Raw genomic sequence first — 19,882 nt, 5'->3', positions numbered from 1 at the left:
GCTGTCCTTTTGCCTCTTGGCTACACGCAGGAGCCATTCCAAGGCAGATACATTTTTATAGTCAACAACAACACAATATAACTCCAAGTAAATCAAACTTCTATGAAATCAAACTTAGGAAGCAACACTGATTGACAATCAATTTCACCTGCTGTTGTGCACATTCAACTTTCTACTGAACAAAGTATTCAATGAGAATATTTCATTCATTCAGATCTAGGATGTGTTATTTGAGTGTTCCCTTTATTTTTTTGAGCATATGCATAACATTTCTTTCTGTTGGATCACCCTGGTATATTGAAGGAATGTCACAGCTCTTTTTTTGCCTCTAGGCCCAGCTCAGGGCCATTTCAAGGCAGTTAATTTCAAGGCAGTTAATTTATTCATAGCAAATTCATGTGATATATATACACACACACACACACACAGACACATATAAATATGTGTTTTCATAGATTTTCACGGGTACAGGTATGACGGTCTTGGTATATTCGGGTTTCTTCCCGTGTAGGATTTAGAAATTTCTGGCGACGTTTCAACGAGGTCCCACTCGCCATCTTCAGGCTGGTGTTTCTGTCCTTGTTCGAAGCACCAGCCTGAAGATGACGAGTGGGACCTCATCGAAACGTCGCCAGAAATTTCTAAATCCTACACGGGAAGAAACCCGAATATACCAAGACCGTCATATGTATGTATGTATGCATGTATGTATGTATGTATGTATGTATATAATATCTCATATATCAATGTCTCCCCCCTCCCTCCCTATCTATCTTTATATCTATCTATCTATCATAACAGATTCTGTCCCATTTGTAAACAAATTAGAGAGCCACAAAGCATTTAAAAAAATATTTTCTAGTTTGGGCCATGTTGGAAAAATACCTTTTGGGGCATGCTTCATTTTCTATTGAATTGTCATTAAGCAGTGTGATTTATAACTGTATCATGATACACAGGGACCATAAATGGAAACCATAAGACCATGTACATAAAATAGTATATTAATATAGAGACCCCAATAGCACAAATAACCATCCAGGCAGGAAAATGCAAGGTTATTCAGTAAAGTAACTTCAAGCTGCATATGATTTATTTCAAAATCAAGACAGAAACCCTGAGTTAGCAGCTACACAATCAGTTAAATTATCAAGAAAAAGGGAAAAAAAGGAAAACAGAAACAAAGATTTTTTTTTATTTTGGTTGCACTTAACTTCACGGAGAAGCTGGATTGGGCTGTTTGGCAAGTAAGCAAACAAGCAGAAACCCTCTCTCTTCCCTTTCTCCATCTAGAAAATCTGAACATCTTCACCCATTGGAAAAGCATTTTCTTTGCAGACTCATTAGATATTTAAAAGCTAGAGGCAATCCGGCATAAATTTCAAGAGTTCCACAGGATTTAGAAAAAAGTATGTAATGCCAACCAGTCGGGTGTTGTTGTCTTCAATCACAATGATGTTGAAAAGGGAAAAGAGGGAAGTCAAAGTGCTTCAAAACCCATCTTGAGTAACAGCCACCTGGCTTGAACGATAAGGAGCAGGAAGTTCAGCTTGAGTACACGAGAACTCACAAAACACGTAAAAAGTGTGCGTCTGTGTTGTGGTTAGCTATGGCCCAGCTCCTGCCCCAAGGACTGTGGGTGTGGGGGAGACATCCACATGCTGCAGGCCTGTTTTGCCCCCGGTGGAATCTGATGATGAAGGCTCCTCTGACCAAGAAGACATGAGTGACAGGGAGGAGGAGAGTGTGGCAGACAGCTCAGAAGGAGATCAATTATCTAGCTTCTCCTTGGATTCAGAACAAGAGTTAATGATACAGCCACGCATGCGGAGAGCGATGCATAGGCAGCAACAACTGAGAGATTATTATCAAAGAAAATGAGGCCACCTGTGGTTGGGTGGGGCTGTGGTCATTAGTGAGGCTGCTAGAAATAGCAGCCTGTGAGTTTGGCCATTGTGGAGGATTATCTGATCGTTTGTTGTGTTTCATGACTGCTTTACTGACTGACTTGTTGTGTGTGCTGATTTTTCCCTGCTTTGAAACTAAACCAGAGCAAAGTGTGTTTCACTTTGTGAAAGAAGAAGGACTGTGAATTGCCTCACAGCTGCAAGCTAAGTATCACAGGACTGATAAGGGACTTGTGTAAATTACCAGTTTGTTTGGAGACCAGTGCTCTTTGCTATATCAAAAGAGGGCTTGGTTTAAGTGAATTTTCATTATAAAGAACATTGTTTTGAATTTTCAAACGTCTGTGTGTGTCTGAAATTTGTACCTGTGAATTTTTGGGAGGAGTCTACCAGAGAGCCCGACAGAACAGTCTGTAGAGAGGGGCCCTTAAAAAAACAACAACAACCCTCCACTGGAGTGATCTTGATGAGAGAAGCAGTGAAAGCACATTTCCAGCTGTTACCAGGTTTTGAGTTGCTGAGTTGTCTCCTTGTCTAAGGCATGGCCATTTGCAGGTAGAGGTGTGTTTGCAGGAAGGTTATTGCATGTTCATCTTCTTACCTACATCGGTTCCTTTTTTTAAAATAGACTCTCTGTTCATTCAAGAACAACACTTATCACAACAACAACAAATGAGAACAAGAGCTAATCTTTCTGAAGGCACTTGGCCCTGATGGACTTTTTGGTGGGGTGACACATTCCTGTGCCCCCTGGAAATACCAGGGGAGTTTGTGCCGCGTTGCGACTTGGGTTGTTGGAGGGTTACCCTGTATTCCCATATCACAGAGTGGTTGAGGAGAGCTTCTTAGCCCGCCTTTGTGCCAAGGAAGAGCCTTCGATGGACTTCAGTTGGGGACTTGGCTTCGACTTGTTCAGGGCAGAGTAGGTGGCAGCCATGGCGCCCTGGAAAAGAGATGAGCCACAGGACGTTGCTTACAAGACAGATGTGTATAAGTTGCAGGGGCATCAGGGTTGACACCACTAAAAACCCTGGTTATTGGCTGACCCCAAAGCACTAAACCAGGGATGGCGAACCTTTCTTTCCTCGAGGGCCGAAAGAGCAGGCACTCGTGCTATCACCCATGTGTGAGTGCCTACACCCGCAATTCAAAGACTGGGGAGGGCGAAAACACCTCCCCCCACTCCGTGGAGGCTGAAAATGGACTGTTTTCCCAATTTCTGGTGGGCCCAGTAGGTTCGTGTTTTGGCCTCCCCAGGCTCCAAAGGCTTCCCTGGAACCGGAGGAAGATAAAAACACCCTCCCCCAACCCTCCCGGAGGATCTCCCCCTCCTAGAGCCTCTGTGCAAGCCAAAAATCAGCTGCCTGGCACACACATGCACTTTGGAGCTGAGCTAAGACAATGGCTCTCGTGCCAGCAGACATGGCTCTGTGTGGCACCCATGCCATAGAAACATAGAAACATAGAAGTCTGACGGCAGAAAAAGACCTCATGGTCCATCTAGTCTGCTCTTATACTATTTCCTGTATTTTATCTTAGGATTGATATATGTTTATCCCAGGCATGTTTAAATTCAGTTACTGTGGATTTATCTACCATGTCTGCTGGAAGTTTGTTCCAAGGATCTACTACTCTTTCAGTGAAATAATATTTTTTTATTATTTAAAGCCATAGGTTTGCCATCACTGCACTAAACCATTCGCTCCTTTCTAGCCATGCTGTTTGGAGACATAGCATTTTCATTCCAACTTAGAACTAAGGTTATGACCGATAAAGCTCTTCATGGCAGCGGACCAGATTATCTCAGGGACCGCCTTCTGCTGCACGAATCCCAGCGACCGGTTAGGTCCCACAGGGTGGGTCTTCTCCGGGTCCCATCAACTAAACAATGCCACTTGGCGGGACCCAGGGGAAGAGCCATCTCTGTGGCGGCCCCGGCCCTCTGGAACCAACTCCCACCAGAGATTAGAATTGCCCCCACCCTCCTTGCCTTTCGTAAGCTCCTTAAAACCCACCTCTGTCGCCAGGCATGGGGGAATTGAGATATTCCTTCCCCCTAGGCCTTTACAATTTCATGTGTGGTATGTCTGTATGTATGTTTGGTTTTTTATATTAATGGGTTTTAAAATCTTTTTTAGTATTTATTGGATTATTACTGTACATTGTTTTATTACTGTTGTTAGCCGCCCCGAGTCTTCGGAGAGGGGCGGCATACAAATCCAATAAATGAATAAATAAATAAATAAATAAGGACAAATTCCCTGACCCTTGGAACAATTAATCAGTGGAACAACTTGCTTCCAGAAGTTGTGGGTACTCCGAAACCAGACGTTTTTAAGAAGAGATTGGACAACCATTTGCCTGCCAGCTGATTTTTTGATTTGCACAGAGGCTCTGGGAGGGCATTTTTCCTTTCCAGAGAGCTTCCGGGGGGATGGAGGAGGGTGTTTTTATCCTCCAGGGAAGCCTTTGGAGCCTGGGAAGGGTGAAGCACAAGCCTGCTGGGCCCACCAGAAGTTGGGAAACAGGCCGTTTCAGGCCTCCGGGGGGCAGGGGAAGCTGTTTTCACACTCCCCAGGCATAGAATTATGAGTGTGGGCGCTCGTGCATTCACAATGGCGCATGCACATGCTCTTTTAACACCCAAGGAAGGTTCGCTGGCTTAGAATATCTGAAGAATGATTTCCTAAAGATTTCCATCAGGTACTTGCACATACATAGGACAGGGAGAGAGAGACTTGCTACTCCTATCCTGATGCGGTTACTCTAGTGCAGTGTTTCCCAACCTTGGCAACTTGAAGGTACTTGGACTTCAGCTTGGCGGGACCCAGGGGAAGAGCCTTCTCTGTGGTGGCCCTGGCCCTCTGGAACCAACTCCCCCTAGAGATTAGAATTGCCCCCACCCTCCTTGCCTTTCGTAAGCTACTTAAAAGACCTAGGGGAGATCCTCTTCCCCTAGGCCTTTACAATTCTATGCATGGTATGTATGTATGTATGTATGTTTGGTTTTTATATTAATGGGTTTTTAATCGTTTTTAACATCAGATTATTATTGCACATTGTTTTTATTGTTGCTGTTAGCCGCCCCGAGTCTCTGGAGAGGGGTGGCATACAAATCCAATAAATAAATAAATAAACTCCCAGAATTCCCCAGCCAGCATTTGCTGGCTGGGGGACTCTGGGAGTTGAAGTCCAAATATCTTCAAGTTGCCAAGGTTGGGAAGCACTGCTTTAGAGGGATGCAGAGTACAGATAAGTTTAATGTTCATAGTAGTAAGGGGATGAAGGGCAGTTTTAAACTCTTCCCCAGGCTTCAGAGCCATTCTAGAAGCCTTGGGAGCCTCCAGAGATGGTGGGAACGGCTGTGTTCACCCTCCCGAGGCTCCTAGAAAGGCTCTGAAGCCTGGGGAAGAGTTTAAAAAAAACCCTGGAACTTGGGGAGAGCAAAAAGCAGGCTTTCCTCATCCCCTCTGAAGGCTGGAAACAGCCTGTGTCCCAACTCCCAGTGGGCTCAGAAGGCCCAAAAATCAGTTGACCGGTATGCACATGTGTGCTGGAACTGAGCTTGCATGTCCACCGATACGGCTCCATTTGCCATAGGTTCGCCATCACGGCTCTAGTGTTTTAATTATTTTTTTTTAAGTACAGTGGCACCTCTAATTTGTTCCGTGACCAGGTTCTTAAGTAGAAAAGTTTGTAAGTAGAAACATTTTTCCCATAGGAATCAATGTAAAAGCAAATAATGTGTGGAAACCCATTAGGAAAGAAATAAAAGCTTGGAATTTGGGTGGGAGGAGGAGGAGGAAGAAGAGGAGGAGGACAGTCGCTGCCCAGAGCGAAGGGAGTGTTTCTTTTCTCTGGGCGCTGGCAGAGGCTTATTCCCTCTCCAAGTGCCCAGAGAAAGGAAAATGCTTCGTTCGCTCTGGGCTGCCAAAGCCTCCTTAAGCACCACCAAAAGGCTCCTCTGGCCCAAGATGGCCGGGATTAAAGGGAGAATGGAAGGAAACTGGCTGGGCCTTCGTGCCGCTCTCAAATTTCCTGGGAAATTTTTCCGGGCTCAGGTTCTTAAGTAGGAAATGGTTCTTAAGAAGAGGCAAAAAAAAAATCTTAAACATCTGGTTCTTATCTAGAAAAGTTCTTAAGTAGAGGCGTTCTTAGGTAGAGGTACCACTGTACAGTGATACCTCGTCTTACAAACGCCTCGTCATACAAACTTTTCGAGATACAAACCCAGGGTTTAAGATTTTTTTGCTTCTTCTTACAAACTATTTTCACCTTACAAACCCACCGCCATCGCTGGGATGCCCCGCCTCCGGACTTCCTTTGCCAGCGAAGTGCCCGTTTTTGCGCTGCTGGGATGCCCCTGAGGCTCCCCTCCATGGGAAACCCCACCTCTGGACTTCCGTGTTTTTGTGATATTACAGGGGAATCCCAGCAGCACAAAAATGTGCACTTCGCTGGCAACGGAAGTCCGGAGATGGGGTTTCCCAGCGAGGGGAGCCTCAGTGAAATTGCAGCATCGCAAAAACACAGAGGTCCAGAGGTAGGGTTTTGAGGACTTCGGCATTTTTGCAAAGCTGCAATTTCACTGAGGCTCCCTTCGCTGGGAAACCCCACCTCCGGACTTCCATTGCCAGCGAAGCGCTCGTTTTTGCAATGCTGGGATTCCCCTGCAGCATCCCCAAAACACAGAAGTCCGGAGGTGGGGTTTCCCATGGAGGGGAGCCTCAGGGGAATCCCAGCAGCGCAAAAACGGGCGCTTCGGCTGGCAAAAGGGGTGAATTTTGGGCTTGCACGCATTAATCGCTTTTCCATTGATTCCTATGGGAAACATTGTTTTGTCTTACAAACTTTTCACCTTAAGAACCTTGTCCTGGAACCAATTAAGTTTGTAAGACAAGGTATCACTGTACTATGAAGTAGGGAGTAGGAACAGACAACCTCAAAGGACGTCTTCAGCCAGGCTAACACTGTCTGCTTTGGGAGAACTTGTCTTGTTTCCTTCCTTCTTTTCAAACAGGAGATGCTACAAATGGAGCATGGATTGCCCGCACGTAATCTCTAAGCCTCTCTCCCCCAAGTTTCTCTTTTTTCCTCACCGACCCAAGGTTATTGAGAGAGAACTAGAGAGAATATGGAAAAGTATCTGCCATCTCTTCGTACCTTTACGAGCTGCACATCCTGGTGACTTAATTTGGTCTTAGGCAACTTGTCCTTCTTGGTTATCCAAGGGTGCTGAAGAACCTCTTTGGCAGTCAAACGCTGACGTGGATCAACATGGATCATCTTGGATACTAAACTCTGCAGTCAGAATTCAGAAAACATATCTGCTGAATATCTCTCTCCCCCCACTTGCTAGTTTTCTTGGCCATAATGAAGGGTACAGTGCTGCTTTTTAGTTAATTTGAAAGTTACTTCCAGGTTGGTCATATCCGGCAACAACAATGCCTAGTTAGCCAAGACTAATAAATTTGTAAATTCCTTCCTTCCTTCTTTTCCTTCATTCCTTCCTTTCCTTCATTCCTTCCTTCCTTTCCTTCCTTTCTTCTTTCCTTCCTTCCTTCTTTTCCTTCCTTCCTTCCCTCCTTCCTTCTTTCCTTCCTTCCTTCCTTCTTTTCCTTCCTTCCTTCCTTCCCTTCCTTCCTTCCTCTTCTCCCCCTTTGGGCATCATGTCTGAATCTAATCCATGGCTTGTCCTTCTTTGCAAAGCAGCCATAAGCCAGGATTTGTTCTCTAAAATCACCAAATGGAATCTCTAATTTATTCAGGTACTCACTTTAACAAGCGAGGCCAAAAAAGCACAGTCACATGGCAGGCATTGACATCTTTTTTCATTCACACAAGGAGGTGCAAACAGGAGTTTACGGAATCCTCAATTTTCTCCATTAATCATTCATCTTATTTCTTGTAACTGTTTTATTGCTAGCCAACTAACTCCAAAAATTAAATCAGAGACTTAGTTTTAGGTACAATGAATTCCAGGACTATCGCAGCCTGAATTGGTTGATGGCCAGCTCAGAGTTAATGGACAGTTGATTTTCCTTGCTTCAGAAACAAACAAGACCTGAAAAAAATGTGGTTTTGCTATATACCCAGGGGTGGGCAGCAGGCAGGACGGGGTGGAACACAGTTCCACTGGTGGAAATGAAGAATCCGTGCGCAGCACCAGCTGTTTGGCGGCTGTCACTTCCTGGATCACTGTGCTCCGCTCGGCTCTCCTTTTTTCTCCTGCTGCATCTGTGCTCCTTGCTTTTTTCCTCTTTCCTCCTTCCTGGCCTCGGACGAGCTTCCCTCTCTCCTTCCCGGCTCCCCTCCAGCCTCCCGCGCCCACCTCCCGCCTGATGTGCAAGCATGGGTAGAAGCGGCGCTGGCAGCATGGGAAACATGAAGCAAATTGTCACCCCAGCGAACGACACTGGTAAGGTTGTAAGTCGAGGACTTAACAGTTCACTTGAACGATGATGATCATTCAAGCCACTCCTACCTGATCACATGGCCGACCAGCCACGCCTACCCAGCCACCAGTAAGACACACCCACAAAATAAACCACACCCACAGTGTGGTAGCAAAAGTTTTGGCTGCGCATTACTGTATATACCCCTTTTTATTTTGCATCTTCTAAAGAGGACAAAAAGGAGAATAAATCCAACCCACAAATCCAACCACAGTGATACTCAATCCAGGTGGACACTGCACGATGATAATTTTAATCTTTTTTTTTCATTTGCCAAAAAAAAAAAAAGGAGAGAAAATCAACCCAGACAAACTTTGGAGCATCCTTTAAAAAGAATTCCTGCAAAAAGGACCATTGTGCACCGGCAAATCAGGGAGCTGAATCAATTGTCCTAAGAGCTTTAGTCCAGTGTTTCCCAACCTTGGGCACTTGAAGATATTTGGACTTCAACTCCCAGAATTCACCAGCCAGCATTCGCTGGCTGGGGAATTCTGGGAGTTGAAGTCCAAATATCTTCAAGTGCCCAAGGTTGGGAAACACTGCTTTAGTCTATCATTGTTTCAACAATGGAGCCGATGACTCTGGTTTTCTATCTCAAAAATAAAGCGAGTGACTATATGAGTTTGTGGGTAAATCACAGGGCCTTATAAAATGATGCACGATGTGTAAAAAACAGACTGGAAGATTTTTTTAAAAAGCAACAACTTTGCTCTCCCTCCCAAAATTGGACTCATTCAATGAAACAACTTGTTTTGTTATGGTAGAGCATAATTTCACCCATGGGACTGGTTGCCACAATAATAAGTAAAGCCTGCTAAAGCCTGCTAAATTGGGCTGTTTTAGCATTCCTGGATGCTGAGGTTATGACAAACCCATAATAACCACAACCTCAAACTCAAAATTTGTAACTTTTTAAACCATATCAGAATGATTAAAAAATTACTCTAGAAATATAGAAACATAGAAGACTGACGGCAGAAAAAGACCTCATGGTCCATCTAGTCTGCCCTTATACTATTTCCTGTATTTTATCTCAGGATGGGGAATTCTGGGACTTGACGTCCAGATATCTTCAAGTGGCCAAGGTTGGGAAACACTGCCCTACCGGTCTTCAAGAAAGCCATTAAGACCCGGCTTTTCCGGCAGGCCTGGAATTAGGATGGACTGTAAGTATGCACAGGTTTTTTAACGACATAGTCGTTTTTATGGCACTGTAGATTTTATTGATGTATTTATTGCTCTTTTTACTTGTACTGTATTTATGACTGTTGTCAGCATCTCAGAGTCCATTTCAGAGTGAGTGGCATATAAATGCTATAGATTAGATAGATAGATAGATAGATAGATAGATAGATAGATAGATAGATAGATAGATAGATAGACAGACAGACAGACAGACAGACAGACAGACAGACAGACAGACAGATTAGATAGATTAGTTAGATAGATAGTAGATTAGATAGATAGATTAGATAGATAGATTAGATAGATAGGATACATAGATAGATAGATAGATAGATGAGATAGATAGATTAGATAGATAGATTAGATAGATAGATTAGATAGATAGATAGATAGATAGATTAGATAGATAGATAGATAGATAGATAGGATAGATAGATTAGATAGATTAGATTAGATAGATAGATAGATAGATTAGATAGATTAGATTAGATAGATAGACAGATAGATAGATTAGATAGATAGATTAGATAGATAGATTAGATAGATAGGATACATAGATAGATAGATAGATAGATGAGATAGATAGATTAGATAGATAGATTAGATAGATAGATAGATAGATAGATTAGATAGATAGATAGATAGATAGATAGGATAGATAGATTAGATAGATTAGATAGATAGATAGATCATGCATATATACATACATAATACACATACATACATACATACATACATACATACATACATACATACATACTAAGCCTTACCTTGGCTGAATCAGAAATGGTCGTCCAATTTCCTTCTTCGAGGGAAAACTTCCCACTGCCTATCCGAACAAGGATCTCTTCAGGAGTGTCACTGGGCCCATTTGCAAATGGAGTATGCCTGGAAAAGGCAGAAGGGAGGCAGGGAGAACGACAATAACCACATGTTTAATGCATGCAAAACACCACAATGTTGGAGGGCAGAGAGGAAGAGAACACCTAAAGCAGAGGTCTCCAACTGTGGCAACTTTAAGACTTGTGGACGTCAACTCCCAGAGCCCAAAGCTGGCTGAGGAATTCTGGGAGTTGACGTCCTCAAGTCTTAAAGTTGCCAAGGTTGGAGACCCCTGATCTAAAGTACAGCGGTACCTCTACTTACAAACTTATTTCATTCCGTGACCAGGTTCTTAAGTAGAAAGGTTTGTTAAGAAGAAGCAATTTTTCCCATAGGAATCAGTGTAAAAGCAAATAATGTGTGCGATTGGGGAAACCACAGGGAGGATGGGGGAGGCCCTGTTTCCTCCCAGGAGATTCCTAGAGAGGCCCCACAGAGGCTTCTCCCTGTCTTCTCTGGCCTGTTTCCTCCTAGGAGATTCCTAGAAAGGCACCACAGAGGCTTCTCCCTGTCTTCTCTGGCCTGTTTCCTCCTAGGAGATTCCTAGAGAGGCACCACAGAGGCTTCTCCCTGTCCTCTCTGACCTGTTTCCTCCCAGGAGATTCCTAGAGAGGCCCCACAGAGGCTTCTTCCTGTCTTCTCTGGCCTGTTTCCTCCCAGGAGATTCCTAGAGAGGCCCCACAGAGGCTTCTCCCTGTCTTCTCTGGCCTGTTTCCTCCTAGGAGATTCCTAGAGAGGCCCCACAGAGGCTTCTCCTTGTCTTCTCTGGCCTGTTTCCTCCTAGGAGATTCCTAGAGAGGCCCCACAGAGGCTTCTCCCTGTCTTCTCTGGCCTGTTTCCTCCTAGGAGATTCCTAGAGGGGCACCACAGAGGCTTCTCCCTGTCTTCTCTGGCCTGTTTCCTCCCAGGAGATTCCTAGAGAGGCCCCACAGAGGCTTCTCCCTGTCTTCTCTGGCCTGTTTCCTCCGAGGAGATTCCTAGAGAGGCCCCACAGAGGCTTCTCCCTGTCTTCTCTGGCCTGTTTCCTCCTAGGAGATTCCTAGAGAGGCCCCACAGAGGCTTCTCCCTGTCTTCTCTGGCCTGTTTCCTCCTAGGAGATTCCTAGAGAGGCCCCACAGAGGCTTCTCCCTGTTTTCTCTGGCCTGTTTCCTCCTAGGAGATTCCTAGAGAGGCACCACAGTGGCTTCTCCCTGTCTTCTCTGGTCTGTTTCCTCTCAGGAGATTCCTAGGGAGGCACCACAGAGGCTTCTCCCTGTCTTCTCTGGCCTGTTTCCTCCTAGGAGATTCCTAGAGAGGCCCCACAGAGGCTTCTCCCTGTCTTTTCTGGTCTGTTTCCTCCTAGGAGATTCCTAGGGAGGCCCCACAGAGGCTTCTCCCTGTCTTCTCTGGCCTGTTTCCTCCTAGGAGATTCCTAGAGAGGCCCCACGGAGGCGTCTCCCTGACCTTTTCCGGCCCTGTTTCCTCCCAAGAGATTCCTAGGGAGGCCCCTCGGAGGCTTCTCCCTGCCTTTTCTGGTTACAGTTTCGGAAGCTCGGGTTTGTAAGTGGAAAATGGTTCTTGAGAAGAGGCAAAAAAATCTTGAACACCCGGTTCTTATATAGAAAAGTTCGTAACTACAGGCGTTCTTAAATGGAGGCACCACTGTATAGGGTGAGAGAAGAACACAGCATTCATCTAATTCACGGAAAATCCGTGCAGGGAGGTTGAGTGCTAGAGATTTAAGTGGTAGAGATTTAAGTACACATTATTTTTATTGTAAGGTTTGGTTTTTTTGTTTTGTTTTTTAGAAAAATCACAGAAATCCACACACGTGCTCAGTAGAAGCCAGGATTCTCCAGAGACAAACGGAGACAGACTCTGAACTGAGAGATTTCATAATGCATTATAATTATGAGCGTTAAATAAGTCACAGTGCCCTATTACGGAGCTAAATCATACGGTCTGGTCTGTTAATGATTGGTTGGGAAATAGATGATTTGCTGTGGGGCAAAGAATTGGCCAGCCTGACCTTATGGTTTGTTACAGTTCTCCAGTTTAACAGCAATGGCTAATAAATGCCTGTAGTGGCTTGGAATGTACAAGCATTTCCTAATTTTTAAGCAATGTTATAATGACAGAATTTTTAAGCAATGTGCAGAATGCAGCTGCGAGAGCAATCATGGGCTTTCCCAAATATGCCCATGTTACACCAACACTCCGCAGTCTGCATTGGTTGCCGATCAGTTTCCGGTCACAATTCAAAGTGTTGGTTATGACCTATAAAGCCCTTCATGGCACTGGACCAGATTATCTCAGGGACCGCCTTCTGCTGCACGAATCCCAGCGACCAGTTAGGTCCCACAGAGTGGGCCTTCTCCGGGTCCCGTCAACTAAACAATGTCGCTTGGCGGGACCCAGTGGAAGAGCCTTCTCTGTGGCGGCCCCGGCCCTCTGGAACCAACTCCACCCAGAGATTAGAATTACCCTCACCCTCCTTGCCTTTCCTAAGCTTCTTAAAATCCACCTCTGCCGCCAGGCATGGGGGAACTGAGATATTCTTTCCCCCTAGGCCTTTACAATTTTATGCATGGTATGTCTGTATGTATGTTTGGTTTTATAATAAGGGTTTTTAACTGTTTTAATATTGGATTGTTATATGCTGTTTTTATTACTGTTGTTAGCCGCCCCGAGTCTACGTAGAGGGGCGGCATACAAATCCAATTAATAATAATAATAATAATAATAATAATAATAATAATAATAATAATAATGAGCCTGTTAGATTTTATTGATTGACAACTTATGGAAAATCTTGCCCAAAGAGCAGAGAGGGGCTTCAAATGCCTACCTTAAGCAGAAAAAAAAATCTTAATTGGGATTTAGGGCAGTAATGGCTAACCTTGTTGTTGTCACCTGCTGAAAATTATTTTTTTGAAAAACAATTGGGGGATTTTTTGCTGATTTTTTTTCTTCTGCGCATGCATGGAAGCTGAGTTTCCGGCACTACGTGTGTGTGATGTGGCCACACAGTGGGAGGAAGCGAACCGGTGGCGAGGCAAGTTAGAACACACCCTCACCCATAGTGTAATGTGCACGCAACCCCCCCATGCACCCTGCCACTGCACATATGCGTTCAACCCCCGTGCTTGTGCTTGCTACCCCCACCCCCTGTTTATGTGCTTTGCCCCCACCACCCATTTTTGGTGTCCATGTTGGTGCAGGAGGCTTTCCAGGCCCAAAATGGAGCATGGGGGCCCTCACGTGGCGCCATGGCCCATTTTGGCTTCCAGGTTGGTGCAGGAGGCTTTCCAGGCCCAAAATGGAGCATGGAGGCCCTCGCCTGGCACCCCCGTGGCCCATTTTGGTTTCCAGGTTGGTGCAGGAGGCTTTCCAGGCCCAAAATGGAGCCTGGGGGCCCTCGCGTGGTGCCCCCTTGGCCCATTTTGGCTTCCAGGTTGGTGCAGGAGGCCACTTTGGGCCTGGAAAGCCTCCTACACCAACCTGGAAGGCAAAACGGTGTGGGATGTGTGGATGCCGCACGAGCCCCCAAAATGCAATGTGAGTGCCCCCGCATGCACCACCCCACTCCCCTCCCGTGAATGTGTGGCAGAGATCTGAAAACCAGCTGGCAGGCAGGAAGCGTGTGCGCATGAACGGTGGAGTTGAGCTGGGCTGGGGCGACAGCTGGCGTGCCCGCAAGAGTGCTCTATGTGCCATAAATTCGCCCTCCCGGGGACAGGGTAAGATTCAGACTACAACTGAATCCACTTTTTACTCACTGATGGGAAAGGAAGCCTTAACATGTGGTGCGAACTCATTTTTGTATAAGTTAGTCCCTATAACAGTGATGGCAAACCTTTTTTCCCTTGGGTGCCGTAAGAAGGCGGGCTTGCGCTACTGCGCATGCGCGAGTGCCCACACCCATAATTCAATGCCTGGGGAGGGCGAAAACAGCTTCCTCCATCCTCCAGAGACCCTCTGGCGGCCGGAAATGGCCTGTTTCCCAACTTCTGGTGGGCCCAGTAGGCTTGTGTTTTGCCCTCCCCAGGCTCCAAAAGCTTCCCTGGAGCTGGGGAGGGAAAAACACCCTTCCACATCTTCCTGGAGGCTCTCTGGAAGCCAAAAACGCCCTCCCAGAGCTTCTCTGCCAGCCAAAAATCAGCTGGCCAGCACATACATGCACGTTGGAGCTGAGCTAGGGCAATGGCTCACATGGCAACAGAGGAGCCAGGGTGGCGCAACAGGTAGATCTATTTCTCCTTCACTCTCTGCATCAGTTGGCAACCCCACTGGCCCAGGGTACCATTACTTCTTGTTTTGCCCTCAGGAGCTTTGGAGAATAAGCTGTCTCCCTCTTCTGGAAGACTGCTATAAGGTCACCAGCCAGATTCTAATCCCTTTGCTCAAACTGTAAATCAGTTTCCGGTCACAATTCAAAGTGTTGGTAATGACCTATAAAGCTCTACATGGCATCGTATCAGAATAACTACGAGACTGCCGGCTGCCGCACGAATCCCAGCGGCCGATTAGGTCCCACAGAGTTGGCCTTCTCCATGTCCCGTCGACAAACAGTGCTGTCTGGCAGGACCCTGAGGAAGAGCCTTCTCTGTGGTGGCCCCAGCCCTCTGGAATCAACTCCCCCCGGAGATTAGAACTGCACCCACCCTCCTCGCCTTCCGCAAAATGCTAAAGACCCATCTCTGCCACTAGGCGTGCGGGAGATTAACCTCCCTCCCTCTTCTCCGACCTCTATATTGATTAGCTGGACCGAGTGTGTATGATTGTGTAGTTAATGGGTTTTTATGACAATGGATTTTAATTTAGTTTTAAATTTTAATGTTAGATTTGCCATCAGGCATGGGGGAACTGAGATATCTGCCCCGGGCCTATACAATTTATGTATGGTATGTTTGTACGTATGTCTGCTTAATAAAATATTTTAAATTGTAAATTATCAGATTTGTTATGAACTGTTTTATTCTGTTGTGATCCGCCCCGAGTCTACGGAGAGGGGCGGCATACAAATCTAAATAAATAAATAAATGAATGAATGAATGAATGAATGAATGAAATAAAATAAATAAAATAAATAAAATAAATAAAATAAATAAAATAAATAAAATAAAATAAATAAAATAAATAAAATAAATAAAATAAATAAAATAAATAAAATAAATAAAATAAATAAAATAAATAAAATAAAATAAATAAAATAAATAAAATAAATAAAATAAATAAAATAAATAAAATAAATAAAATAAATAAAATAAATAAAATAAATAAAATAAATAAAATAAATAAAATAAATAAAATAAATAAAATAAATAAAATAAATAAAATAAATAAAATAAATAAAATAAATAAAATAAATAAAATAAATAAAATAAATAAAATAAATAAAATAAATAAAATGAAATAAATAAATAAATAGTACTGTATTGCTGCTTTGTTTTGTGCCGCCCCGAGTCTTCAGAGAGGGGTGGCATACAAATCTAATAAATTCAATTCAAAATTCCAAAAGTAGAGAATCACCTATCTTTCCGGCCTTCTTTGGAAGGAGAGTGGCTGGAATGAAAACTTCATAAAAGAAACAACAGTCAAAATTTCCGTTCTCCCACGTTGCCATCCCTCTTACCCTGCTAGCATTGTGTAGAGAAGGACCCCTAAGCTCCAAATATCGCAGGCCTTGTCGTAGCCCTGGCATTTCAAAACCTAAATTAGAACAAAGAAAACATGGAGACATAATTACGGACGGCAGGAAGAAAGGGGGAATATGCTAGTAAAAAGGGAAAGCGATGAGGCCGAGGGTGCTCCCTGATCATTTGCTTGGCTCTGAAAATAAACAGAAGAGAAGAAATAAAAGAACCAGGGGGGATAAGAAGAACCATGAGGTAGAAAGCAGCTCAGTTTTGAGTTTCTCATAGAAACATAGAAGTCGGACGGCAGAAAAAGACCTCCTGGTCCATCTAGTCTGCCCTTATACTATTTTCTGTATTTTATCTTAGGATGGATATATGTTTATCCCAGTCATGTTTAAATTCAGTGACTGTGGATTTATCTACCACATCTGCTGGAAGTTTGTTCCAAGAATCTACTACTCTTTCAGTCAAATAATATTTTCTCACGTTGCTTTTGATCTTTCCCCCAACTAACTTCAGATTGTGTCCCCTTGTTCTTGTGTTCACTTTCCTATTAAAAACACTTCCCTCCTTAAAACCTGGTATGAGACTAAAAGAAAATTTTATAACAAAATTCCTAGATGGCTATCTACTATGGAAGCCATAGTATATCCGAATTTGATAGACCCAACCAAGACCATAAAATATAAAGATATCTTACACCCAAATGGAGAACTTAAAACTAAACAAGAATTGGAATTACAAAACTATAGGTTGGACAAGTGGACATATATACAAATAAAATCCAGATATAATAAGGATAAATAAACACCAGGTATAGCAAATTCCACCCAAACTCTGGACAAGATCTTAACAGGAAATGTGGAAAAACAGATAACCAAACTGTGCCAGATTTTATTAGAACAGGAGAAAGAAAAAGAGATGATTAAAAATCCAATGGTAGCCTGGGAGAAAAACCTACAAAGAAAAATCCATATAGCAGAATGGGAATAAACATGGAATACAATAACTAAAATCACCCTATCATCAGCCTATAAAGAAAACTATTACAAATTATTTTACAGGTGGTATCTACCACCGGCAAGACTTGCCAAAATTTACCCAGCACTACAAAACGTATGCTGGAAATGCAATAAAGAAAAAGGAACTTTCTTCCATATGTGGTGGTCCTGCTCTAAAATTCAAAAAATTTGGGAAACAATTTACAAATGGTTAAAGGAAATTACGAAGGAGGAAATAGAGTACTCACCGGAGGGGATGCTCCTTGGAATTTGGAAAAAATCATACTCTAAACAAACCCTTTTTTTATTGACTCACATAAACACAGCTACAAGAATTGCAATAGCGCAAACATGGAAGAACGAACAGACTCCCAATGTAAATTTAATAATAGACAGGATATATACATGTGCAGAAATGGACGAGATGACAAACCTACTTAAGGGAAACAGAATCAATGAAACTAAAAGCATGTGGAACAATTGGCACGAGCGGATTCAAAGGAAAAGATTTGTATAATTCTATACAAAATAGCAGTACAAACCTTAAAAAAAATGAAAATACCATTTGAATGTTTTTACCATGTTTTGCATTGCATAGTATTAAGTTAATATTATCTATATAACAACTGTAACCGGTAAAAAAGTTGGATAAGACCTGTAAACCGTATAAACAAATTGTGATATATGTATCTATAAAACAATAAAAAGATTTGGAAAAAAAACAAAACACTTCCCTCCTGGACCTTATTTAACCCTTTAACCTATTTAACTGTTCCGATCATGTCCCCCCTTTTCCTTCTGTCCTCCAGACTATACAGATGGAGTTCATGAAGTCTTTCCTGATACGTTTTATACTTAAGACCTTCCACCATTCTTGTAGCCCGTCTTTGGACCCGTTCAATTTTGTCAATATCTTTTTGTAGGTGAGGTCTCCAGAACTGAACACAGTACTCCAAATGTGGTCTCACCAGCGCTCTATATAGCGGGATCATAATCTCCCTCTTCCTGCTTGTTAAACCTCTAGCTATGCAGCCAAGCATCCTACTTGCTTTCCCTTTTTCCTCTCTTATCACTCTTGCACTTCCTGTTAAGAAGATGATCAGTACTATATTTTATATATCTTTTCTCCCATTCATATACAGTATCCTTTCCTCTACTCTTCATTGATGTATTCTATTCTCATATCTTTTCTTCTATCCCTTCCCTGATATTTACTACTACATGTTTTTATTCTCTTTAACTTTCAATTTGTATTGGACAAAATAAATAAATAAAATAAATAAAAGGTAGCATTTGGAATTGCAGGTATATTCTGCCTTTCTTACTTAGAGGACACCATGAAAGTGCAAAGGAAGGAAGCCATGAGAATTGGAATAAAATTTGAATAATAATAATAAAATTTGAATAAAATAAAATTCAGATGCAGTTACGAACAATCGGAGGAGAAAAGATCCAGTTTCCATGTTGGCCTGTACAGTGTTCCCTCGATTTTCACGGGTTCGAACTTCGCGAATAGCCTATACCACAGTTTTTCAAAAAATATTAATTAAAAAGTACTTTGCGGTTTTTTCCCTATACTGTACCACGGTTTTTCCTGCCCGATGACATCGTACATCATCGCCAAACTAATAATTTTTGCAAATAAATAACAAAAAAATTTATTAATAAATAATTATGTTTATAAATATCAGTATCACTAAGTGTCTTATTCAATGGTGAGTACCAGTAATAATGGTGAGAAAATGGTTGCTAAGGGAATGGGAAAGGGTAATTTAAGGGTTTAAAGTGTTAATGGAAGGCTTGTGATACTGTCCATATCCAAAAATGGTGTATTTACTTCTGCATCTCTACTTCATGGAAATTCGACTTTCGCGGGTGGTCTCGGAACGCATCCCCCGTGGAAATCGAGGGAACACTGTATCCCCAATCCAAACATGCTAATATGATGATCTAGGGAAAGTCTGCAGGAGGAACATAACTCCAGGACTTCAGAAGATTTGTCTAAGTCTAAGACAGTGATGGAGAACCTTTTTTTCCTGGGGTCCGAAAAAGTGTGGGTGCCCATCATTCAATACCTGGCAAGGGCAAAAACAGCTTTTTCTGCCCCCTGGAGGCTGGAAACATCATGTTCTGCAATTTCTGGTGGGCCCAGTAGGTTCATGTTTCACCCTCCTCAGGCTCCAAAGGCTTCCTGGAGCCGGGGGGTGGTGGTGATGGTAAAAATGCCCTCCCCCATCCCCCTGGAGGCTCTCTGGAAGCCAAAAACGTCCTCCCAGAGCCTCTGTGTGAGCCAAAAACCAGCTGGTCAGCACACACATGCACATAGGAGCTGAGCTAGGGCAACGGCTCGCATGCCAGCAGATATGGCTCTGCGTGTCACCTCTGGCACCTGTGCCATAGGTTCACCATCACTGGTCTAAGAGCTTTATTTTCAGTTTGGGGATGTAAGCCAAGTGTTCGAACAACCGTTGCCCTTGATTCCATTGTAGCACCTTATCCTACCTACATTTTCAGCCACAGAACGTATCCATCAAGTCTTTATTTCCGTCCGTTTGGATGGAGAAAGGGATTACAGAGTTTCCCCTGAAATGAATGAAATTAACAAAACGTATGTTGGGAACTCAACCCCAACAAACTCAGGTTTATGAGCTGCTTACCTCTGGAGCAACGAAGTTGGCAGTATAGCAAGGGGTCATGAGGAGCCCATTGCCTGCCCTCAGTTGCTTGGCAAACCCAAAGTCACAAATTCGGATGCATTCAGGGTTATTGGACTCGTCTCCGTAGAGGATGTTGCTAGGTTTCAAGTCTCTGTGGACCACCTGCGAAGCAAAAGT

General features: G+C 43.4%; 1 protein-coding gene across 4 annotated transcripts in view; it reads right to left on the bottom strand.

The window, feature by feature from the left end:
* Nucleotides 1-1,071: 1,071 nt before the first annotated feature.
* RPS6KA1 (ribosomal protein S6 kinase A1) overlaps nucleotides 1,072-19,882 on the bottom strand; it is a 110,708-nt gene continuing 91,897 nt past the window's right edge. For all 4 annotated transcript variants that reach the window (XM_070764258.1, XM_070764257.1, XM_070764260.1 and 1 more), the window contains 5 exons: nucleotides 19,706-19,867; nucleotides 16,044-16,120; nucleotides 10,318-10,435; nucleotides 7,071-7,208; nucleotides 1,072-2,850 (listed from right to left, as the gene is read on the bottom strand). In XM_070764258.1, coding sequence (XP_070620359.1) covers nucleotides 2,728-2,850; nucleotides 7,071-7,208; nucleotides 10,318-10,435; nucleotides 16,044-16,120; nucleotides 19,706-19,867 — 618 coding nt within the window. In that variant the 3' untranslated portion in view covers nucleotides 1,072-2,727. The remainder of the gene's footprint in view (nucleotides 2,851-7,070; nucleotides 7,209-10,317; nucleotides 10,436-16,043; nucleotides 16,121-19,705; nucleotides 19,868-19,882) is intronic.

The sequence above is a fragment of the Erythrolamprus reginae genome, chromosome 11, assembly GCF_031021105.1.
Source record: "Erythrolamprus reginae isolate rEryReg1 chromosome 11, rEryReg1.hap1, whole genome shotgun sequence".
NCBI classification, from domain to species: domain Eukaryota; kingdom Metazoa; phylum Chordata; class Lepidosauria; order Squamata; family Dipsadidae; genus Erythrolamprus; species Erythrolamprus reginae.
This window is presented reverse-complemented; position numbering and strand designations above follow the sequence as displayed.